The sequence below is a fragment of the Oncorhynchus masou genome, unplaced genomic scaffold (genome assembly GCF_036934945.1).
Source record: "Oncorhynchus masou masou isolate Uvic2021 unplaced genomic scaffold, UVic_Omas_1.1 unplaced_scaffold_1031, whole genome shotgun sequence".
Taxonomy (NCBI): domain Eukaryota; kingdom Metazoa; phylum Chordata; class Actinopteri; order Salmoniformes; family Salmonidae; genus Oncorhynchus; species Oncorhynchus masou.
Window position 1 is genome coordinate 1 of NW_027000005.1, and position 15,959 is coordinate 15,959.

Below are 15,959 nucleotides of genomic sequence, written 5' to 3' on the forward strand. Positions count from 1 at the left end.
AGAGAGAGAGACACAGAGAGAGAGAGACAGAGAGAGAGAGAGACACAGAGAGAGAGAGACACAGAGAGAGAGAGACAGAGAGAGACAGAGAGAGACAGAGAGAGAGAGAGAGACAGAGAGAGACAGAGAGAGACAGAGAGAGACAGAGAGAGACAGAGAGAGACAGAGACAGAGAGTCAGAGAGAGACAGAGAGAGAGAGACAGAGAGAGACAGAGAGAGACAGAGAGAGAGACAGAGAGAGACAGAGACAGAGAGTCAGAGAGAGACAGAGACAGAGAGTCAGAGAGAGACAGAGAGAGAGCGAGAACGCGAGAGAGCGAGAGCGAGTCAGGTGAAAACTTTATTGGGAGGAACATTTAGAAGGTCATGACAGTTGTATGCTTAGCAGTGGTGCAGAGTGGGACATGTTGTGCTGAGGGACATGTTGTGCAGAGTGGGACATGTTGTGCTGAGTGGGACATGTTGTGCTGAGGGACATGTTGTGCTGAGTGGGACATGTTGTGCTGAGTGGGACATGTTGTGCTGAGTGGGACATGTTGTGCTGAGGGACATGTTGTGCTGAGGGACATGTTGTGCAGAGTGGGACATGTTGTGCTGAGTGGGACATGTTGTGCTGAGTGGGACATGTTGTGCTGAGTGGGACATGTTGTGCTGAGGGACATGTTGTGCTGAGGGACATGTTGTGCTGAGGGACATGTTGTGCTGAGGGACATGTTGTGCAGAGTGGGACATGTTGTGCTGAGGGACATGTTGTGCTGAGGGACATGTTGTGCTGAGGGACATGTTGTGCTGTGTGTACCAACTGGTGCTCCAAAAGCAGCAGACACTCCTGCAGCCGCTCCAGCTGATACAAAGTCCCTCTTCTCTGTGTCTCTACGGAAATACTCAAAGATCTACACAGAGAGGGAGAACATGTTAAGACACACACAGTGAGAGAGAACATGTTAAGACACACAGTGAGAGAGAGAGAACATGTTAAGACACACAGTGAGAGAGAGAACAAGTTAAGACACACAGTGAGAGAGAGAGAACATGTTAGACAGTAGATACCACACATTAAACACTATGTCCATGTTACAACCAGACTGTACAACACCCTCCTACCTTGAAGTCCTTCTTCAGGGAGGTACTGCGTCCCTGGGAGACTCCTGCTGCCACCACGGCACCAGAGTGGATCATGGGACCTTCCTACAGGATTATGGGTAGGGAGACAGAGGCCGTCAAACACACACACACACACACACACACACACACACGGCCGTCAGATACACACAGACACTGGTTGGTCACATCATTAGTCAGTCTGTATTCCACCTCATTAGTCAGTCTGTATTCCACCTCATTAGTCAGTCTGTATTCCACCTCATTAGTCAGTCTGTATTCCACCTCATTAGTCAGTCTGTATTCCACCTCATTAGTCAGTCTGTATTTCACCTCATTAGTCAGTCTGTATTTCACCTCATTAGTCAGTCTGTATTTCACCTCATTAGTCAGTCTGTATTCCACCTCATTAGTCAGTCTGTATTTCACCTCATTAGTCAGTCTGTATTTCACCTCATTAGTCAGTCTGTATTTCACCTCATTAGTCAGTCTGTATTCCACCTCATTAGTCAGTCTGTATTCCACCTCATTAGTCAGTCTGTATTCCACCTCATTAGTCAGTCTGTATTCCACCTCATTAGTCAGTCTGTATTTCACCAAATTAGTCAGTCTGTATTTCGACTCATTAGTCAGTCTGTATGTCACCTGGCCGGTTGGTCACCTCATTAGTCAGTCTGTATGTCACCTGGCTGGTTGGTCACCTCATTAGTCAGTCTGTATGTCACCTGGCCGGTTGGTCACCTCATTAGTGGGAAGGTGTTTCACCAGGCTGGCCCAGGTGATATTTAAGAGTGGCCCAGTGCTCCAGATGTCTTGGTAGATGTGGAGGGTTAACTCCTCTAGTTGTATTGGTAGATGTGGAGGGTTAACTCCTCTAGTTGTCTTGATAGATGTGGAGGGTTAACTCCTCTAGTTGTCTGAGATGTGGAGGGTTAACTCCTTTAGTTGTCTTGATAGATGTGGAGGGTTAACTACTCTAGTTGTCTGAGATGTGGAGGGTTAACTCCTTTAGTTGTCTTGATAGATGTGGAGGGTTAACTCCTCTAGTTGTCTGAGATGTGGAGGGTTAACTCCTTTAGTTGTCTTGATAGATGTGGAGGGTTAACTACTCTAGTTGTCTTAACTCCTCTAGTTGTCTGAGATGTGGAGGGTTAACTCCTCTAGTTGTCTTGGTAGATGTGGAGGGTTAACTACTCTAGTTGTCTTGATAGATGTGGAGGGTTAACTCCTCTAGTTGTCTTGATAGATGTGGAGGGTTAACACCTCTAGTTGTCTTGATAGATGTGGAGGGTTAACTCCTCTAGTCGTCTTGGTAGATGTGGAGGGTTAACTCCTCTAGTTGTCTTGATAGATGGAGGGTTAACACCTCTGGTTGTCTTGATAGATGTGGAGGGTTAACTCCTCGAGTTGTCTTGAGAGATGTGGAGGGTTAACTCCTCGAGTTGTCTGAGATGTGGAGGGTTAACTACTCTAGTTGTCTTGAGAGATGTGGAGGGTTAACTCCTCTAGTTGTCTTGAGAGATGTGGAGGGTTACCTCCTCTAGTTGTCTTGGTAGATGTGGAGGGTTACCTCCTCTAGTTGTCTTGGTAGATGTGGAGGGTTAACTACTCTAGTTGTCTTGATAGATGTGGAGGGTTAACTCCTCTAGTCGTCTTGATAGATGTGAAGGGTTAACTCCTCTAGTCGTCTTGATAGATGTGAAGGGTTAACTCCTCTAGTTGTCTTGATAGATGTGGAGGGTTAACTACTCTAGTTGTATTGTTAGATGTGGAGGGTTAACTCCTTTAGTTGTCTTGGTAGATGGAGGGTTACCTCCTCTAGTTGTCTTGAGAGATGTGGAGGGTTAACTCCTCTAGTTGTCTTGATAGATGTGGAGGGTTAACTACTCTAGTAGTCTTGATAGATGTGGAGGGTTACCTCCTCTAGTTGTCTTGATAGATGTGGAGGGTTAACTCCTCTAGTTGTCTTGATAGATGTGGAGGGTTAACTACTCTAGTTGTCTTGAGAGATGTGGAGGGTTACCTCCTCTAGTTGTCTTGGTAGATGTGGAGGGTTAACTACTCTAGTTGTCTTGAGAGATGTGGAGGGTTAACTACTCTAGTTGTGTCTCCCTATTTGATTGTTAGACATTTGTTCATCTGTTTTCCCTGATTTAGTTTTCCTCCAACTTTGTGGTTTGCCACCTGTCTTTCAGTTTGGTGTTGGTTTTTATTTTGTTTGCCTGTTCCTGGTCAATTCAGTGGGTCTCATGGTTGGTCTCTCTTAGAATCCAGTTGTTGTTGCTAGGCAACATTCAATGGACACTGTGGACACTGTTGTTGCTAGGCAACATTCAGTAGACACTCCCACGAGTGTCTTACAGAACCCCTCCTAAAACCAGACCTGTTTCCTTTTGGTTGTTGCCAGTGACTCTTCGTTAGTTCCGCCTTCTTCTGTTCCGAGTGACATTAATGGTTTGCTTGCCGAGGAACGTAATAATGACCTGAGTTGAACCAGGACTCGTTGTTCTATCAAGGTCACCTGGCCAATTACCATCATCCAACATCCATGAGCGTCACAGCCCGACTCACCACAAGACAATGAATACGCACACACACACAGATAAACTCATACGTACATACAGACACACACAGACAAACTCATACGTACATGCAGACACACACAGATAAACTCGTACGTACATGCAGACACACACACACAGACAAACTCGTACGTACATGCAGACACACACACACACACAGACAAACTCGTACGTACATATAGACACACACACACACACAGACAAACTCGTACGTACATATAGACACACACACAGACAAACTCGTACGTACATGCAGCCACACACACACACAGACAAACTCGTACGTACATATAGACACACACACACACAGACAAACTCGTACGTACATGCAGACACACACACACACACACACAGACAAACTCGTACGTACATATAGACACACACACACACAGACAAACTCGTACGTACATATAGACACACACACACACACAGACAAAGTCGTACGTACATATAGACACACACACACACACAGACAAACTCGTACGTACATATAGACACACACACAGACAAACTCGTACGTACACACACACACACAGACAAACTCGTACGTACATACAGACACACACACACACAGACAAACTCATACGTACATATAGACACACAGATAAACTCATACGTACATATAGACACACAGATAAACTCATACGTACATGCAGACACACACACACACACATCCCCAGTGTTTACCTTTCCGACAGCGAGTCCCCCGGCGACAGAGCAGATCACACCACACACCTTCACCACCAGGGTCTGTAGAACACACACACACACAGTGACCTCTGACCTATATATTATATAATGTCTGATATCTTTGCCTCATAAGAGACATCATTCCTACTGCCAACAACAACAACAACAACAACAACATTTAAAAGATGTGGGTTTAGATGTGACATTAGTCTCTGAGCAGCCAGTGATCAGTTTACCTTCAGTCTCACCACCCGGGGGATCTTCACTCCGTTCAGATAACACTTAATCTGGGGTATCCCACTTCCTGCTGCTCCTGGCTGAGGAGAGAGAGAGAGATGTTAGATCCACCCCAGGGTCAACAGACTGGGAGGGAGAGAGAGAGAGATGTTAGATCCACCCCAGGGTCAACAGACTGGGAGGGAGAGGGAGAGAGGGAGAGAGAGAGATGTTAGTTCTACCCCAGGGTCAACAGACTGGGAGGGAGAGGGAGAGAGGGAGAGAGAGATGTTAGTTCCACCCCAGGGTCAACAGACTGGGAGGGAGAGAGATGTTAGTTCTACCCCAGGGTCAACAGACTGGGAGGGAGAGGGAGAGAGAGAGATGTTAGTTCCACCCCAGGGTCAACAGACTGGGAGGGAGAGGGAGAGAGGGAGAGAGAGATGTTAGTTCCACCCCAGGGTCAACAGACTGGGAGGGAGAGGGAGAGAGGGAGAGAGAGAGATGTTAGTTCTACCCCAGGGTCAACAGACTGGGAGGGAGAGGGAGAGAGGGAGAGAGAGATGTTAGTTCCACCCCAGGGTCAACAGACTGGGAGGGAGAGGGAGAGAGGGAGAGAGAGAGATGTTAGTTCTACCCCAGGGTCAACAGACTGGGAGGGAGAGGGAGAGAGGGAGAGAGAGATGTTAGTTCCACCCCAGGGTCAACAGACTGGGAGGGAGAGAGAGATGTTAGTTCTACCCCAGGGTCAACAGACTGGGAGGGAGAGGGAGAGAGAGAGATGTTAGTTCCACCCCAGGGTCAACAGACTGGGAGGGAGAGGGAGAGAGAGAGATGTTAGTTCCACCCCAGGGTCAACAGACTGGGAGGGAGAGAGAGATGTTAGTTCTACCCCAGGGTCAACAGACTGGGAGGGAGAGGGAGAGAGAGAGATGTTAGTTCCACAACCAGGATCAACAGACTGGCTGAGGAGAGAGAGAGAGATGTTAGTTCCACCTCAGGGTCAACAGACTGGCTGAGGAGAGAGAGAGAGATGTTAGTTCCACCTCAGGGTCAACAGACTGGCTGAGGAGAGAGAGAGAGGGAGAGAGACAGAGAGAGAGACAGAGACAGAGACAGAGACAGAGAGAGAGAGATGTTAGATCCACCCCAGGGTCAACAGACTGGCTGAGGAGAGAGAGAGATGTTAGATCCACCCCAGGGTCAACAGACTGGGAGGGAGAGGGAGAGAGGGAGAGAGACAGAGACAGAGACAGAGACAGAGACAGAGACAGAGAGAGAGAGAGATGTTAGTTCCACCCCAGGGTCAACAGACTGGGAGGGAGAGGGAGAGAGAGAGAGGGAGAGAGAGAGAGAGAGACAGAGAGAGAGAGAGAGATGTTAGATCCACCCCAGGGTCAACAGACTGGCTGAGGAGAGAGAGAGAGATGTTAGTTCTGACTGGCTGGCTGGCTGGCTGGCTGGCGAGAGAGACAGAGAGACAGAGAGACAGAGAGAGAGAGAGAGAGAGAGAGACAGAGAGACAGAGAGACAGAGAGACAGAGAGACAGAGAGAGAGAGAGAGAGAGAGAGAGAGAGAGAGAGACAGAGAGAGAGAGAGAGAGATGTTAGATCCACCCCAGGGCCAACAGACTGTAGTCTAAAAAAGTGGTTCAGACTGTAGTCTAACACAGTGGTTCAGACTGTAGTCTAACACAGTGGTTCACCACCCCAGGGCCATCAGACTGTAGTCTAACACAGTGGTTCACCACCCCAGGGTCAACAGACTGTAGTCTAACACAGTGGTTCACCACCCCAGGGTCATCAGACTGTAGTCTAACACAGTGGTTCACCACCCCAGGGCCAACAGACTGTAGTCTAACACAGTGGTTCAGACTGTAGTCTAACACAGTGGTTCACCACCCCAGGGCCAACACACTGTAGTCTAACACAGTGGTTCACCACCCCAGGGCCAACAGACTGTAGTCTAACACAGTGGTTCACCACCCCAGGGTCATCAGACTGTAGTCTAACACAGTGGTTCACCACCCCAGGGTCATCAGACTGTAGTCTAACACAGTGGTTCACCACCCCAGGGCCAACAGACTGTAGTCTAACACAGTGGTTCACCATCCCAGGGTCATCAGACTGTAGCCTAACACAGTGGTTCACCACCCCAGGGTCAACAGACTGTAGTCTAACACAGTGGTTCACCACCCCAGGGTCAACAGACTGTAGTCTAACACAGTGGTTCACCACCCCAGGTCCAACAGACTGTAGTCTAACACAGTGGTTCACCACCCCAGGGTCATCAGACTGTAGTCTAACACAGTGGTTCACCACCCCAGGGTCATCAGACTGTAGTCTAACACAGTGGTTCACCACCCCAGGGTCAACAGACTGTAGTCTAACACAGTGGTTCACCACCCCAGGGCCAACAGACTGTAGTCCAACACAGTGGTTCACCACCCCAGGGTCATCAGACTGTAGTCTAACACAGTGGTTCACCACCCCAGGGCCAACAGACTGTAGTCTAACACAGTGGTTCAGACTGTAGTCTAACACAGTGGTTCACCACCCCAGGGCCAACAGACTGTAGTCTAACACAGTGGTTCACCACCCCAGGGCCAACAGACTGTAGTCTAACACAGTGGTTCACCACCCCAGGGCCAACAGACTGTAGTCTAACACAGTGGTTCACCACCCCAGGGCCAACAGACTGTAGTCTAACACAGTGGTTCACCACCCCAGGGCCAACAGACTGTAGTCTAACACAGTGGTTCACCACCCCAGGGCCAACAGACTGTAGTCTAACACAGTGGTTCACCACCCCAGGGCCAACAGACTGTAGTCTAACACAGTGGTTCACACAGCTTGTTATTAGACTATGATTAATCAAGGCTCAATTCAAACCCCCACCTGCCCAGCAGTGTGCACTAGTTTCATACTTGCGCGCACGCAACACACACACACACACAAACACTTTGAACACTTACCTCAAAAGGCTACACACACACACACAAACAAACACACACACACTCCTTCCTTTTCGACGCATACCCACATTCCCCATCTCCCTCTTACCTCGAAGAACGCCACAATAACAGCGCCCACCATGACGAAGGCCGAGTTCAGCACAGCCCAGAGGATGAGAGAGATGGAGAGACCTCCCACCTCCGTAAACTTCTCGATGTCTGGGAGGGGGCAGAGGGTCAAGGACAGGTAACAAACAAACCAATCACACGCCACCACGCTGCAAGGTCCAGCTCTCCCCGACCAACCACAGAGCAGGACACTGGACCTCTATGGCTTCATGACCTTTTGTCTGAAGGGCTACATATTTAAATTAGTGGGGATGATTGGCAGCATTCTGATCAACAAGGTTTTGATTTAATATATTAGGATCCCCATTAGCCCAGGCCAATGGGAACAGCTAGTGTTACTGGGGTTTGATATATTAGGATCCAGGATTAGCCCAGGCCAATGGGGACAGCTAGTGTTACTGGGGTTTGATATATTAGGATCCAGGATTAGCCCAGGCCAATGGGGACAGCTAGTGTTACTGGGGTTTGATATATTAGGATCCATTAGGTCACATGTCAGTACTCACACACAAACAGTAGGTCACATGTCAGTACCCCACACAACCAGTAGGACACATGTCAGTACCCACACACAACCAGTAGGACACATGTCAGTACCTACACAACCAGTAGGTCACATGTCAGTACACACAACCAGTAGGACACATGTCAGTACACACACACAACCAGTAGGACACATGTCAGTACCCACACACAACCAGTAGGACACATGTCAGTACCCACACACAACCAGTAGGACACATGTCAGTACCCACACACAACCAGTAGGACACATGTCAGTACCCACACAACCAGTAGGTCACATGTCAGTACCCACACAACCAGTAGGTCACATCTCAGTACCTACACAACCAGTAGGACACATGTCAGTACCTACACAACCAGTAGGACACATGTCAGTACCTACACAACCAGTAGGTCACATGTCAGTACCTACACAACCAGTAGGACATGTCAGTACCTACACATCAGTAGGACACATGTCAGTACCTACACAACCAGTAGGTCACATGTCAGTACCTACACAACCAGTAGGTCACATGTCAGTACACACACAACCAGTAGGTCACATGTCAGTACACACACAACCAGTAGGTCACATGTCAGTACCTACACAACCAGTAGGACACATGTCAGTACATACACAACCAGTAGGACACATGTCAGTACCTACACACAACCAGTAGGTCACATGTCAATACCTACACAACCAGTAGGACACATGTCAGTACCCACACACAACCAGTAGGACACATGTCAGTACCTACACACAAAACCAGTTGGTCACATGTCAGTACCCACACACAAAACCAGTAGGTCACATGTCAGTACCCACACAACCAGTAGGTCACATGTCAGTACACACACAACCAGTAGGACACATGTCAGTACACACACACAACCAGTAGGACACATGTCAGTACCCACACACAACCAGTAGGACACATGTCAGTACCCACACACAACCAGTAGGACACATGTCAGTACCCACACACAACCAGTAGGACACATGTCAGTACCCACACAACCAGTAGGTCACATGTCAGTACCCACACAACCAGTAGGTCACATCTCAGTACCTACACAACCAGTAGGACACATGTCAGTACCTACACAACCAGTAGGACACATGTCAGTACCTACACAACCAGTAGGTCACATGTCAGTACCTACACAACCAGTAGGACACATGTCAGTACCTACACATCCAGTAGGACACATGTCAGTACCTACACAACCAGGTCACATGTCAGTACCTACACAACCAGTAGGTCACATGTCAGTACACACACAACCAGTAGGTCACATGTCAGTACACACACAACCAGTAGGTCACATGTCAGTACCTACACAACCCAGTAGGACACATGTCAGTACATACACACAACCAGTAGGACACATGTCAGTACACACAACCAGTAGGTCACATGTCACAACCAGTAGGACACATGTCAGTACCCACACACAACCAGTAGGACACATGTCAGTACCTACACACAAAACCAGTTGGTCACATGTCAGTACCCACACACAAAACCAGTAGGTCACATGTCAGTACCCACACACAAAACCAGTAGGTCACATGTCAGTACCTACACACACAACCAGTAGGTCACATGTCAGTACCTACACACAAAACCAGTAGGTCACATGTCAGTACCTACACACAAAACCAGTAGATCACATGTCAGTACCTACACACAACCAGTCGGTCACATGTCAGTACCTACACACAACCAGTCGGTCACATGTCAGTACCCACACAACCAGTAGGTCACATGTCAGTACCCACACACAACCAGTAGGTCACATGTCAGTACACACACAACCAGTAGGTCACATGTCAGTACCTACACAACCAGTAGGACACATGTCAGTACCTACATACAACCAGTAGGACACATGTCAGTACCTACACACAACCAGTAGGTCACATGTCAATACCTACACAACCAGTAGGACACGTGTCAGTACCCACACACAACCAGTAGGACACGTGTCAGTACCTACACACAAAACCAGTAGGTCACATGTCAGTACCCACACACAAAACCAGTAGGTCACATGTCAGTACCTACACACACAACCAGTAGGTCACATGTCAGTACCTACACACACAACCAGTAGGTCACATGTCAGTACCTACACACAAAACCAGTAGGTCACATGTCAGTACCTACACACAAAACCAGTAGGTCACATGTCAGTACCTACACACAACCAGTAGGTCACATGTCAGTACCTACACACAACCAGTCGGTCACATGTCAGTACCCACACAACCAGTCGGTCACATGTCAGTACCCACACACAACCAGTAGGTCACATGTCAGTACCTACACAACCAGTAGGACACATGTCAGTAACTACACACAACCAGTCGGTCACGTCAGTACCTACACAACCAGTAGGACACATGTCGGTACCCACACAACCAGTAGGTCACATGTCAGTGCCCACACACAACCAGTAGTTCACATGTCAGTAACTACACAACCAGTAGGACACATGTCAGTACCTACACACAACCAGTCGGTCACATGTCAGTACCCACACAACCAGTAGGACACATGTCAGTACACACACAACCAGTAGGTCACATGTCAGTACACACACAACCAGTAGGACACATGTCAGTACACACACAACCAGTAGGACACATGTCAGTACACACACAACCAGTAGGTCACATGTCAGTACACACACAACCAGTAGGTCACATGTCAGTACACACACAACCAGTAGGACACATGTCAGTACACACACAACCAGTAGGACACATGTCAGTACACACACAACCAGTAGGACACATGTCAGTACCCACACAACCAGTAGGACACATGTCGGTACCCACACAACCAGTAGGTCACATGTCAGTACCCACACACAACCAGTAGTTCACATGTCAGTAACTACACAACCAGTAGGACACATGTCAGTACCCACACAACCAGTAGGACACATGTCAGTACACACACAGCCAGTAGGACACATGTCGGTACCTACACAACCAGTAGGACACATGTCAGTACCCACACAACCAGTAGGTCACATGTCAGTACCTACACAACCAGTAGGACACATGTCAGTACACACACAACCAGTAGGACACATGTCAGTACCTACACAACCAGTAGGACACATGTCAGTACCTACACAACCAGTAGGACACATGTCAGTACCCACACACAACCAGTAGGTCACATGTCAGTACACACACAACCAGTAGGACACATGTCAGTACCTACACAACCAGTAGGACACATGTCAGTATCTAGACACAACCAGTAGGACACATGTCAGTACCTACACACAACCAGTCGGTCACGTCAGTACCTACACAACCAGTAGGACACATGTCGATACCCACACAACCAGTAGGTCACATGTCAGTACCCACACACAACCAGTAGTTCACATGTCAGTAACTACACAACCAGTAGGACACATGTCAGTACCCACACAACCAGTAGGTCACATGTCGGTACCCACACAACCAGTAGGACACATGTCTGTATCTACACAACCAGTAGGACACATGTCAGTACCCACACAAACCAGCAGGACACATGTCAGTACACACACAACCAGTAGGTCACATGTCAGTACCTACACAACCAGTAGGTCACAAGGGGGAGATGCTGTGCCGTGAGCTGTTGCTTCATTTGTTTTTAGAAACCAGGTTTGCTGATTATTTGATATATATATAAGATGGGAGTTCCATGCACTCACAGCTCTGTACAATACTGTTTCTTTGAATTTGTTCTGGACCTGGGGACTGTGAAAAGACCCTGGTGGCATGTCTGTTGGGGTAAGTGTATGTGTCAGTGCCTTGTGTAACTTGACTATGCAAAAAATGTGGAATTTCCAAATAAAAACAGGAAGTGACAGTCAGTCTTTCCTCAACTCTGAGCCAAGACAGACTGGGCATGCATAGTATTAATATCAGCTCTCTGATTACAATGAAGAACAAGATGTGCCGCTGTGTTCTGGACCAGCTGACTATATGACTGGACAATAATCAAGATCATATAAAACTAGAGACTACAGGACTTGACCATATGACTGGACAATAATCAAGATAATATAAAACTAGAGACTACAGGACTTGACCATATGACTGGACAATAATCAAGATAATATAAAACTAGAGACTACAGGACTTGACCATATGACTGGACAATAATCAAGATAATATAAAACTAGAGACTACAGGACTTGACAATAATCAAGATAATATAAAACTAGGAGACTACAGGACTTGCTTCGTGGAGAATCTCTTTAGTAGGGACAGACCTCTCACCATCTTTACAATGATTGAATGTATAGGTTTTCACCATGACAGTTTACATTCTAAGGTAACACCAAATAATTTAGTCTCCTCAACTTGTTCAACAGCCACGACAACTAGCAACTACAGCTCATGAAGTCACTGAAAACCTTAACGTATATGGTTGATTCATCAGCATACGTGGACAAATGCTTTGTTTAATACCAGTGGCAGGTCATTGGTAAAAATAGAAAAGAGCAGAGGGCCTAGAGAGCTGCCCTGCGGTACACCACACTTTACATGTTTAACATTAGAGACGCTTCCATTAATAAAGAAACCCCTTTGAGTTATATTAGATAGATAGCTCTGAATCCATGATAAGGCAGAGGTACACTTTTACTTTCCTAAACACATTTAGAGACCAAATGTCAATGACTGAACAAAGACAACTCTAAACTGGGCCTGGTCTCTCTAGGAGTTGCCTTCCCACAATGTCCCAATGTTCCAGCACACACGCCTGTACTTAGACCAATGCCAGTTTGGCAGAGAGAAAAGGGTGAAGTTGGCTGCCAGAAAATCCATCCAGAGCCCTGCTGTAAACAAACCCATACTTTCAACTAGTGTATTTTGCATTGAGTCGTTTACATAGTTTATATGACGTTACAAGTTACAAACTTACAACCACCAGCTATCTGCCTCCACATTGTGTGTTCGCTTCTGTCATGTTTCCAAGGGGATTATTTTTTAAACTCTGTCTACCCAAACTCTTGATTTATTGGGAGAGTTGTCCGCCTGAAGACTACCCTCCCGGAATTGGCCAAAGAAATCCACCATGTACTGGAATTTCAGAAACTAAAACTAGACATGACTATCCTGTGGGTGAGTGAGAGGAAGGACAGTATGTTGTGGTACACAGACAAACGCTGTAGGACGGGACAACAGTGGAACATAGACAAACGCTGTAGGATGTCACAACACCATATTTTTCTACACAGACAATATTTAACATGACAGTTCAGAGTATGGAACACCTTCTGAACTGTGGGTCAGTGTGTGGGGAGGATATGACCGTTCTGTGATGTGGAAGGATATGACCGTTCTGTGATGTGGAAGGATATGACCGTTCTGTGATGTGGAAGGACATGACAGTTCTGTGATGTGGAAGGATATGACCGTTCTGTGATGTGGGTCAGTGAGCGGAAGGATATGACCGTTCTGTGATGTGGAAGGATATGACAGTTCTGTGATGTGGGTCAGTGAGCGGAAGGATATGACCGTTCTGTGATGTGGGTCAGTGAGCGGAAGGATATGACCGTTCTGTGATGTGGAAGGATATGACCGTTCTGTGATGTGGAAGGATATGACCGTTCTATGATGTGTGGAAGGATATGACCGTTCTGTGATGTGGGTCAGTGAGCGGAAGGATATGACCGTTCTGTGATGTGGGTCAGTGAGCGGAAGGATATGACCGTTCTATGATGTGGGTCAGTGAGCGGAAGGATATGACCGTTCTGTGATGTGGGTCAGTGAGCGGAAGGATATGACCGTTCTGTGATGTGGAAGGATATGACTGTTCTGTGATGTGGAAGGATATGACCGTTCTGTGATGTGGGTCAGTGAGCGGAAGGATATGACCGTTCTGTGATGTGGGTCAGTGATGTGGAAGGATATGACCGTTCTGTGATGCGGGTCAGTGAGCGGAAGGATATGACCGTTCTGTGATGTGGGTCAGTGAGCGGAAGGATATGACCGTTCTGTGATGTGGGTCAGCGAGCGGAAGGATATGACCGTTCTGTGATGCGGGTCAGTGAGCGGAAGGATATGACCGTTCTGTGATGTGGGTCAGTGAGCGGAAGGATATGACCGTTCTGTGATGTGGAAGGATATGACCGTTCTGTGATGTGGGTCAGTGAGCAGAAGGATATGACCGTTCTGAACTGTGGGTCAGTGAGCGGAAGGATATGACCGTTCTGTGATGTGGGTCAGCGAGCGGAAGGATACTCTGTTTGACAACGTAGTACTTGACCCCAGCCAGGTTCTCCACGGCGATATCTATGCAGCAGGCTATGAGTCCAGTCAGGAAGCCAATCAGACCACAGATCACCCACCGACTGATCTCCAAACACTTGAACCCCTGAGGACGAGAGGGGAGAGAAATGGGAGGGGGGGGACATCAATCAATGTCTGTCTGTCTGTCTGTCTGTCTGTCTGTCTGTCTGTCTGCCTGCCTGCCTGTGTCTGTCTGCCTGTCTGTCTGTCTGCCTGCCTGCCTGTCTGCCTGTCTGCCTGTCTGTCTGTCTGTCTGTCTGCCTGTCTGTCTGTCTGTCTGCCTGTCTGTCTGCCTGTCTGTCTGCCTGTCTGTCTGTCTGTCTGTCTGCCTGCCTGTCTGTCTGTATGTCTGTCTGTCTGTCTGTCTGTCTGCCTGTGTCTGCCTGCCTGTCTGTCTGTCTGCCTGTCTGTCTGTCTGTCTGTGTCTGCCTGTGTCTGCCTGTTTGTGTGTGTGTGTGTGTGTAGGGGTTCTCCACTTACTAAGAAGCTCATCCGTCTCTCCTCCTCCAGAAACAGCTGATTCTCACTGTTGTCATAGTCCAGACTCTGAAACACACACACACACTTTACACCATCTATACTGCTCATAGACGTGGTGACCCTGGGAGGACTTTGGACCTTGATAAAGTACAACTAAACAAACATTATTTCAAGTAAATATAGCGCTCATTGTTTTTGAAATCATTTGTTATGACAGACTGGGACAACAATAAATGATAAACATTGTGTTAAGTCTCATGTATAAAACGTTGATTACTACGTTGAACACCCTTCAGACCAGGTTCAAGGCCTCTGATAAACATTGTGTTAAGTCTCATGTATAAAACATTGACTAGCTACGTTGAACACCCTTCAGACCAGGTTCAAGGCCTCTTGATAAACATTGTGTTAAGTCTCGTAAGTAAAAACATTGACTAGCCACGTTGATCAACATTAGCAGCCTCATGTATAAACGTTGATCAGCTACGTTGAACACCAGACCAGGTCCAAGGCCTTCTGATGTAAGTCTCATGTATAAAACGTTGACTAGCTACGTTGAACACCCTTCAGACCAGGTCCAAGGCCTCTGATAAACATTGTGTTAAGTCTCATGTATAAAACGTTGACTAGCTACGTTGAACACCCTTCAGACCAGGTCCAAGGCCTCTGATAAACATTGTGTTAAGTCTCATGTATAAACGTTGACTAGCTACGTTGAACACCCTTCAGACCAGGTCCAAGGCCTCTGATAAACATTGTGTTAAGTCTCATGTATAAAACGTTGACTAGCTACGTTGAACACCCTTCAGACCAGGTCCAAGGCCTCTGATAAACATTGTGTTAAGTCTCATGTATAAAACGTTGACTAGCTACGTTGAACACCCTTCAGACCAGGTCCAAGGCCTCTGATAAACATTGTGTTAAGTCTCATGTATAAAACGTTGACTAGCTACGTTGAACACCCTTCAGACCAGGTTCAAGGCCTC

At 47.4% G+C, this 15,959-nt stretch overlaps 1 protein-coding gene across 1 annotated transcript in view; it reads right to left on the reverse strand.

Annotated features, from left to right (window-relative positions):
* Positions 1 to 75: 75 nt before the first annotated feature.
* LOC135528774 (H(+)/Cl(-) exchange transporter 7-like) overlaps positions 76 to 15,959 on the reverse strand; it is a 20,195-nt gene continuing 4,311 nt past the window's right edge. Inside the window, exons 2-8 of the mRNA XM_064957839.1 lie at positions 14,974 to 15,039; positions 14,446 to 14,578; positions 7,654 to 7,763; positions 4,611 to 4,691; positions 4,372 to 4,434; positions 1,106 to 1,189; positions 76 to 894 (exon numbers count right to left, since the gene is read on the reverse strand). Of these exons, the coding sequence (XP_064813911.1) occupies positions 358 to 894; positions 1,106 to 1,189; positions 4,372 to 4,434; positions 4,611 to 4,691; positions 7,654 to 7,763; positions 14,446 to 14,578; positions 14,974 to 15,039 (1,074 nt within the window). The 3' untranslated portion in view covers positions 76 to 357. The remainder of the gene's footprint in view (positions 895 to 1,105; positions 1,190 to 4,371; positions 4,435 to 4,610; positions 4,692 to 7,653; positions 7,764 to 14,445; positions 14,579 to 14,973; positions 15,040 to 15,959) is intronic.